The 9,579-nt window shown below is 36.7% G+C and overlaps 1 protein-coding gene across 1 annotated transcript; it reads right to left on the reverse strand.

Moving 5' to 3' along the window:
- Positions 1–2,646: 2,646 nt before the first annotated feature.
- Positions 2,647–7,499, reverse strand: LOC117334763. The gene is made up of 2 exons (XM_033894563.1): positions 6,571–7,499; positions 2,647–5,996 (listed from the first exon to the last, which is right to left on the reverse strand). The coding sequence occupies exons 1-2, from the start codon at positions 7,373–7,375 to the stop codon at positions 5,413–5,415; spliced, it is 1,389 nt and encodes a 462-aa protein (XP_033750454.1). The 5' UTR covers positions 7,376–7,499; the 3' UTR covers positions 2,647–5,412.
- Between the last annotated feature and the right edge of the window lie 2,080 nt (positions 7,500–9,579).

Genomic DNA, 9,579 nt, shown 5'->3' on the forward strand with positions numbered 1-9,579 from the left:
AGTTTGCTAAAATTGGGTATGGTCTTTCAGAATATCATAAGAGTTTTTGGTAAAAACGCCAAATACAAAAATTAAAAAATTGAAGAAAATGGATGGCTGAGGGACACTTTCGCCAGAAATTTGATAGTGGTATAAGAGAAAAAGACTCTTTCATTATGTGTGTATGTAGAATAGGGATATTCCACCCTCGGGATCACAAAATGTGGTAAAACCCTCGGCAAGCCTCGGGTTTCACCACATTTTGTGCCCCTCGGGTGGAATATCCCTATCCTACATACACACATATGAAAGAGTCTAATAATCTTGACTTTAAGGGCATTTCTTGAACATATTTTTGAATAAAACATGAGCGTACACACTTTCTCGAAATATTTACGCTATCAAACTTCACAAAAAATGTTTGATTATTATGAGTCAGGTTTCAAAATGTTTCTTATTGAATGTGGCATACATAGGCCAGATTAGCGTCGTTAGATGTTATAAGATCTAAAAAAAAGTATAGGCGTCACTTGTATATAAGATGTATGAAAAGTCATGTTTTTTTGTGTGATATGTTACAATTAGCCATCCAGTTAGTATGTAGATGTGGGGCCGCCGTGACTGCCTCATAATGTCTATTAAAGGACCATTTTCAACAAATAAATATGACATGTAGAGTTGCTGTAGAAACACAACATATCAAGCGCAAGAATTACGCGTAAGAATTACGCTTTAATACATGTTGTATTATCTTAAATAGCGGTGTTAAACGCTCTAGCCAATAACGGTCACTGAAAAATGTACCAATCTCTAGGTGCAGCTATTGGCCAGCTGGGAGAGTCGAACGTAACGATCGACCGGGATAATCGAACCTTCTAGACCTAACGATCGGCAGGGAGAGTCGAACGCTCTAGACCTATCGCCCGACCGGGAGAGTCGAATGCTCTAGACCTATCGCCCGACCGGGAGAGTCGAATGCTCTAGATCTTACAACCGCCCGGGAGAATTGAGCGCTCAAGACCTAACGACCAACTAACGAACGACTGGGAAAGTCGATTGCTGTAGAATACAAGGACTGGCCGGGATAGTCGAACGTTCTAGACCTATCGCCCGACCGGGATAGTCAGATACTCTAGACCTATCGCTCGAAAGGAAGAGTCGAATGCTCTAAACCTAACGACTGGCCGGGGAGAGTCGAACGGTCTAGACCTATCGCCCGACCGGGATAGTCAGATACTCTAGACCTATCGCTCGAAAGGAAGAGTCGAATGCTCTAAACCTAACGACTGGCCGGGGAGAGTCGAACGGTCTAGCCATAACGACCGACCGGAAGGGTCTAATGCTTTTATACCTATCGGTCAAGGAAGAGCCTTAATTTAAAATAAATTTCTCAGGGAGCTTATAATGACAAAAAAACAACAACAACAAAAATAACAACAACAACATGACATTGGTCAAATTTATCTCCCTTTAGCTAGGTACATTTGTATCTATCACAATGAAACGCTTTCTACGTATTCCACTAGAGCATTATATACCGAAAAGTTCAGAATGGCTTGTAATTCATATTACATGGAGAAACGGAGAAAATGACAGGTCATGTAATGAGAAAGAGTTTACCTTTGACTAACTAAGGATACTATAAAAGTGGCAGAGGTACTATTCTATTCGCGTGAAAATCACGTGTCCAGTTTTCAAGATAAAGACTCTCAGGCTAGAGGCAACTTAAATTGCTTTGTTTTTACGGTCAGAATCGTAATTCACATGGAGATATTGACAGCTGTTTACTTCCATTTATTATCCATTATAACGATAATAATTACCTTTCGATTTTCAACGTACACAAATCACATTTCGCAATATTCAAGATAATAGAAAGTTTGATACTTTTTTTATTGTAAATTACATAGTTATATTAAAGAGGCTTACCCGCAGACGGACCGGTAAACGGCACATCTCCGATCACTAAATAAACTTCAGTACACGTTTCTATGTGACAAAATTAGAGGCTTTCCGACTTTATTTCTTGAAAACAATTACAGAATATGTATTTAAAAAACGTTTTAAAACTCAACCTGAGAGGGAAATGTATGGAATATAACGGCAAATCTTCTTTGTAAATCGCCGCTGCCTTTGAAGTTATCACTGTGCGGCACTGTGCACGTGCTTGTTTCTTTGATGTGTCAATCAAATTAGACTCCACTTTATAGCGGGGACTTATTGCGGGTTGCGATTAAATAAATAATATTAAAAATGAGGTTTTAATATCACTTTTCAGCGTTTTATAAGAAACAAGCACGTGCACAGTGCCGCACAGTGATAACTTCAAAGGCAGCGGCGATTTACAAAGAAGATTTGCCGTTATATTCCATACATTTCCCTCTCAGGTTGAGTTTTAAAACGTCTTTTAAATACATATTCTGTAATTGTTTTCAAGAAATAAAGTCGGAAAGCCTCTAATTTTGTCACATAGAAACGTGTACTGAAGTTTATTTAGTGATCGGAGATGTGCCGTTTACCGGTCCGTCTGCGGGTAAGCCTCTTTAATGAAAACAGACGATTTTTTTTTTTACTAAATATCGCAGTTTCTATGTGTTCAAGGTAAATAAAATGATAAGTATGGAAATATAAAGAAAGAAAGAAATATCTTTTAGGAAACCGAAAAGGTCGTTTTGTTAAATAAATGTATTTTATTGGCAACATGACAAACGGATAAGACACAAGTTCTTACAACTTACGAACCCTTCTCCATAAATACAACATATATAGAATCAAGTAAACATCACGTGACATACATTATTCTCCATAAATACAACATATATAGAATCAAGTTAACATCACGTGACATGCATTATTCTCCATAAATACAACATATATAGAATCAAGTTAACATCACGTGACATGCATTATTCTCCATAAATACAACATATATAGAATCAAGTTAACATCACGTGACATGCATTATTCTCCATAAATACAACATACATATATAGAATCAAGTTAACATCACGTGACATGCATTATTCATATATACATGTAGCGAAAAAAAAAAGCAGATTTATTTTATCTAAATCAAACTTGAAATTGGTTTAAGGAGAGAATAGATGAGAGATAGGTAGGGAAATAGACAATACAAATTCGATGTCGATTGTAAATGGTTCATTCAGGTAGTATTAAAACACTTGTAAATGTCACCATGTTCCCACTAAACGACTTCTACAGTTAAATCATATAAGCTGTCATATAAAAAGATAGTGGTATGCCTCTTCAACACAGTCACCACACAAACAAATAGGAGACTGACAAATTTATAATTATCAGGTCACGTAGTATAAGAGAGATAGCGATTGGTTGTATGCAAATAATCGGGTACACTAGAAGTGTTATTCTTAAAAGTCTGAAAAGAAATACTAGATTAAATTTCGATATCTATATTATTCCATAAATGGAAAGACGAGGGAACAAAAGATTGTGCGTAATGACCAGACGACTACGAGATTTTTGAGAATTAACCGGGTTTCTAAACTGCTTGTTTAAATCACCTCTAGTTTGTGGGTCACTTTTTTCGTAGGTTAACCGGGGCACGCTTATTGTGAATATTATATATATTTATATAAAAAAAAAATAGTGTCTGCTATCCCCTTCTCTAGGGACTCGCGCGAGACCTGAGCTTTTTTCCATTCAGAAGGCTTCTCCGACAGGCCTATTGAATAACATAGTAAGATACTGTGAATCATACTGTCTGTAGTTTTTAACATACGGCGACTGATCTTATCAGGGCCAAGTCCCATTTTTAATGTAGATAGAATTTTATTAGGATGTATAAGGAATATTAGGAATATAGATTTTAATAATAGATAGAATATCGAAAACTTCATGTTCATGTACAGCATTATTAAGAGGGATTGGCCACTTTCTATGGAGATCAGATAGTGACATTGGATTCGTCAGTATACACGAAATCGAAGTGAATTTTAATCATTCAAAATTCGTCTTTTTTAATCACTGTATGCCACTTTTGAACAACCATTCAAGGAGCAATCTAGGGAAGGAATATAGATCTTGCAGGAGATGAGAAAATAGATCAATAAATAAATAAAAAATAAAATAAATTTTCCCGAATTCGCGTGGATTTTCGTTTTTCGCTTTTTTGGCACGGAATTCAAGATTACTGAAAAAGTCAGACTTTGCTTTCTTTTTCATATAATCAACTTTGTTTCTCGTGCTCTTAAATTTGGACCAATCCTCAGAGCGCTATGACTTTAGAGCTTTGCTAATACAGTACAAACCAAGGTTTATCGGAGGGACAAACTGTTATTTCAAAAGTTGGGATACACGTACTAGATAGTGACAGATATTTTGTTGTTAACTTTTCTACGGCATAGTCAAGAGAAGGTGTATTGTTAATTAAGTCTTACCAGTTAGCTGTCTTTATCAAATCGTTAAAAGTTCAATTATCTACCCTATTGATAAATTTATGAATTTAGTTTTATAGTCGCTGATTGCATTATCTACACAAAAACACAACATTTTAACTAGATGTTTATAAAATAATAAAATAAAACGAATTAAAAATTAATTAAAAAAAAAATAAAATAAATGATATATTTACAATTCCCGATAAAATAAATGAATAAATGAATGTATAAGATTAGTTTATGTAATGCATTTTGATTTTTATGTATTCAGGTCAGTTTCACTAGCCGTCTCTTGGACTTAGTATCTCCACAGACCGTGGATAATACCTCCTCTCGTGGATTTCAAGAATCATATCATTTCATGAAACCAAATATGTGATACAAAAGATATAGTCTATTAAAGCGACTATAACTGTAGATTGTATTCTCATTAACGGCGATTCCTCGTTATAAAAAGTCAACTTGGTTTAATATATAGCGATATCAGACTCCGCATTATGTTTATGTTTACGTGGATTTACAAGGTGCGAGTTACGAGTCTGCGCAGTCTGTCACAGGTACAGGCGGTTACATGTACATTATTGCATACCTTTATACCGAATTGTGATGTTCTCGTTTTTCATTGGTTTAGGCATTTGAAATACACATTTGCGGCTTTATCTAAATTATTAATTAAGGGGAAGTCTTAGCTTTATGATATATCATTTAAAATTATAACGCCAGATAGCATTTCCCAAGTGATTTTTACAGTTACAGTCGCTTTAATATGTAATTACAATTTCAATTTTAATAGGAAGCACTTCAACATTGTTCGGTATATTTACAAATCATCATTGAACATATACATGTTTTAACCAGCATTATTTGACTTTTGTTATATTAACACGACTGTATAATCAGTTTAATTTCACAAAGTATATGAAGCGTATATAAACCGATAGAATATTTCAATCGAAATCGAATACCATAAGATATACTATTTGGACAAGTAACATGACTTATATACAACGACCAATTATCTCAATATAATTGATTTCGATCTGCACAAAAAGAAACCCACCAGCAGAGAAATGAAGGTCAATCCTGCAGTTGGAAACACTTTCGGTGAAAATGAACGGCTTGAAGCCGCATTGTTACCGGGAGACATGGTATCGTAAGGAGAATCTAGAGTGATCCGAAGAGTTCGCTGATCTGCATTATTGCAGTGTATTGTTGGTTTAGAATTTCTCTGATTTTGAACATTTTCATCTTCAATTGGACAATACTCTGTTTGGCTCATGACGGTCAAATCTGATTCGTTGACACATAGATTTTTCATAACTGTTCTCACCTTGTCCATTTCTTGTTTAGTATGTCCTGTCATCTTCCGGTTGAATGTCCACACAGTCACTGAATCTGGGTCGCACGTGCCGTCATCAAGGACCTCTAGACAAAAGTACACAACAGAGTATCCGACATAATCGGTATCAACGATCCAAAATGGCTGACAAGGCAAGAACCACCGAACTGGAAAATTAACTTCCAACTTCGCCGTATTCCGGGGGTTGACAATTGATCCCTGTCCCTTGGTGAATATGCAGCGTCCGAAGAATTCAGCAACTATGGAATATAGCAAATAATAATACAGCAAGTTGATCGATTTCAGAATTAAAATGTCAGAAGAGTATTATACAGCAGTAGACCTGTTTTATTTTGCTAAAGAACATTTTCTATGCGTAAGAAATTTAACTGATTGGCGTTTAATGAATAAGGATATGTGTATTTATATATGTACGCGAAAAAAGGTACAAAGTTTATGTGTCATAAAGGCACAAAATGGTTTGACAAGTTATGTAATACATATTCACACTATGTTATTTATTAGAATGAATATAATAATGATGACACATAAGATAGTATATTATTATTTTGTTATCATTACACGTTATAATCCATTACGACACTATAATACACTGACATATCCTTCGAAATATCGACACTCTATGTGAACCATATCAGTATAATAACGATTCAATAATAAAATGACGCATTGAAATCAAACTACATGTAATTACAACACATATTAGAATATATATTGTCACACCTTTTAAGATATTGGCAATCAGCATTGTGTATTGTGTCGACAGATTTCGTGCCTGTAGAATCATCTTACTTATTAACTAAGCATACGTACCAATGAACATGTCAATGTTGTTGTCTTCTCGAACAGATGTCTCCATTTGGAAATTTTTGGGATTGAATATCTCTTTGAAGCGTTTAGACATTACCGATCTCGGACTTGACCAACCCCTTTGTCGCCGTCCAGGTTGAGTTGACGGAGAACCCTCAGATCTCTCGGACCAGTCTCCTCGTTGTGAACCGTTCCTGAAATCCGCACCTCCCGAGCCCCCGGACCTGCCGCTGTGTTGCCCACCGTCTGATGAAGGGGGACCTCTCCTCCCCCCAGGATGTCTCATTGTTCTGTCCGCTGGACTTCCATTAGGAGATGATGTTCCGTCGGATTTCCTCAACCATCCCTCGCCATTAATCGACTCTTTAGGATATCCGGACGTTGGATTAGTGGACGGTTCTCCTTGTTGCATTGCCGACCAACCACCTCCTCGAGATTTCCCCCTACCCCCAGTTCTCCACGGATTTTGACCTCCCATTCCTCCGGGACTTCGTGTAACATCTCTCGGGGTTGTTCCGTTTTCACCCCTTCTTCTCCAATTCCCCCAAGAACTAGAGCCATTATTTTTTCGTGTCCAACGACCGAAGAATTTATTTGCATTGTCGCCCCAACTTGTACGTCCCGTAGAGTTAGTGAAATTCCGAGGGGAAAAGTCTATCCCCCATAATCTCGTCATCGATATCAGGTACCACTTTCCCTCGTAATGGTAAGGATTGAAGTCTTCCTTTAGTTGTATTTCGTCAACTTTACACTGAGCTCCAACAAACTGAATCCGTATGGCAAGAACGAATACAACCACAAAAATCATTCTGCGTCTGCCCTAAATGTATTAGCTGTAAATATATTACAATATGATTGCAAATTAAGAAATTTGTTTACTTAAAGATACGTCCTTCATTTATGAAACCAATCGCACGAATGTGTTTACATCTTTCTGTCCCAAGTTCACACGTGACTAAATGCCACGGGCTATTTCCCGCGTTTCTGGAGCTTGTCCTTGATCGACCTTTGGATGTACAAGGTTACATGTGTATATCTAAGATATTTATAGACCCTTAGGATATATCGAGATACTTCATATAAAATAACAATAATTAGAGGGACAATTTATTGAAGTTGGGCTACAAGCTATATCTTAAGCGACATGTGTTCCGTACCCTAGCTGAATGAATTGTCCGTTTTCTTTTGAAAATATCTAACTACACTGTAACTATTACAATCACTTTATTTAAGAAATAATTAACGATGATTCGTGTATTAATGCAGGATATACAACGAGGATGAGGATATTTTGCAATTAAATTAATAACGAAGGCCGCAGGCCTGAGTTATTAATTAAAATTGCAAAATATCCGAGTCCGAGTTGTATATCCTGCAACAATACACGAGTCAAAGTTGATTATTTCTATTCTACCATGTACTGTTTAGTTCTGAGATCGACCTCTTTCTAATAGAAAAACAGCAAAGAAACCCCGGGAAAATCTTGTAATTTATTTCTTGAGTATTGCATTATTTGTTGATGAAATATACAGGCAATACAGTACTACGATCAAGAGCATCTATCATATGGCATTGATTTTGAAAATTAAAAAAAAAAAGGATTAAAAAAAAGAAAAAAAAGTGGGGGCCTTCGTAGGATTCGAACTCGCGTCGTGATAAAAATATATTGAAAGACTAACCCATTAGCCCAGTCGGCTATAGTAACCTTTCATGAAACGGGTGAATATTAGATATTTAAAATTGTAACAGCCGTGACTCACGAGCGTGTATTATTGGCACGAGCGTGGGTTATTGGAAAATAATACATGGTTTTTAACCAATCAAAACTGGCGTTACATAGCAAACATGGTAGAATAACATTTTATACACACGTAGTAGTTTTGTTTGTATGCTGTTGGAAAGCCTCATGGGGAAAAAGCACGGATACTTTGACATATGGCCATCTCCGTAACAGTTTGAACACATCGCCTTCGTCCGATTGTAATTTCGCAATCGGAACACCTCGTCATTTTCTCCGAAACTGGCTACGTTTACAAGGCGAGGTGTTCCGATTGGTAGTTTCGTAGAAAATGAGGTTGCAGTTGGCGCTATACGTTAGTTTCCACGTTTAGTTTTACCGGCCGGAATGATTCGTTTTCTACGCAGTGTAACTGCCGTACTCTTTTTATATACCTGATAATTATAATAAAATATAATTAGTTATTTTCCCCGTCTACATGATGTAGGTTAAAAATTACATGTATATCGGTATTGATTTAAATGTAAAGGAGACACCATTCGGCATTTATAGCATACATTTTATTTTGTATATACACATTAAATCATATATATATCGCGTAGTTTAGCATTCCAGAAATACATTAATGCCCCTGGACCCTTTAACTTAAAATTTATCGTATGAAACTGCTATTGGATTTAAGGAATACAGTCTTAATTGAGAGGATGCGATATGGTCCAGAAATAATGAACCACGTGTCATGAAGATTGACACGAGTGATCTTTGCTGTACTATTTTCTTTGTTGCAAAAATTACTATGCCTTCCATGCCATTTTTTTCTTGACTATCGACTTAATGGAACTGACCACCCTGGGGAGTGTTAGAGACGAACTGACAGTTCATACAGACAATGTGCTACTCCGTGGGACTAGGAAAGTGGATAACGGACCCGAGCTATCAAAATAGCTAATAGGTACACAAGGGAATCACCAAAACAAAATATTCACTCGGTGAAAAAATTGGTTCCCAAATATCAATGAAGATGTAGAAAGAACCACTGAGAGATGTGTCGCGTGCCGGGCAACATCCAATCCTATAAAACTTCGCGAACCACTTAAAACGTGCCCTCTGCCCTCGGGGTCCCGGGGGAAACGCAGTGCTGATATCTGTGGACCTCTGTTCGGGAGTCTACCTATCCGTGGTTATCGACCAATATTCCATATATCCTGTGGTAGAGACTGTATGAAGGGGGTCACCAAATACCACAATACCTATCTTATCATCAGTACGTTTGG

The sequence above is a fragment of the Pecten maximus genome, chromosome 9 (assembly GCF_902652985.1).
Source record: "Pecten maximus chromosome 9, xPecMax1.1, whole genome shotgun sequence".
NCBI lineage: Eukaryota > Metazoa > Mollusca > Bivalvia > Pectinida > Pectinidae > Pecten > Pecten maximus.

Excerpts from the sequence above, each read along its gene's own strand:
- LOC117334763 (XM_033894563.1), bottom strand. The coding sequence starts at position 7,375 with ATGATTTTTGTGGTTGTATTCGTTCTTGCCATACGGATTCAGTTTGTT. Across the intron at positions 5,997-6,570 it reads CAACATTGACATGTTCATTG|TTGCTGAATTCTTCGGACGC; the intron begins GTACGTATGCTT and ends TATATTCCATAG.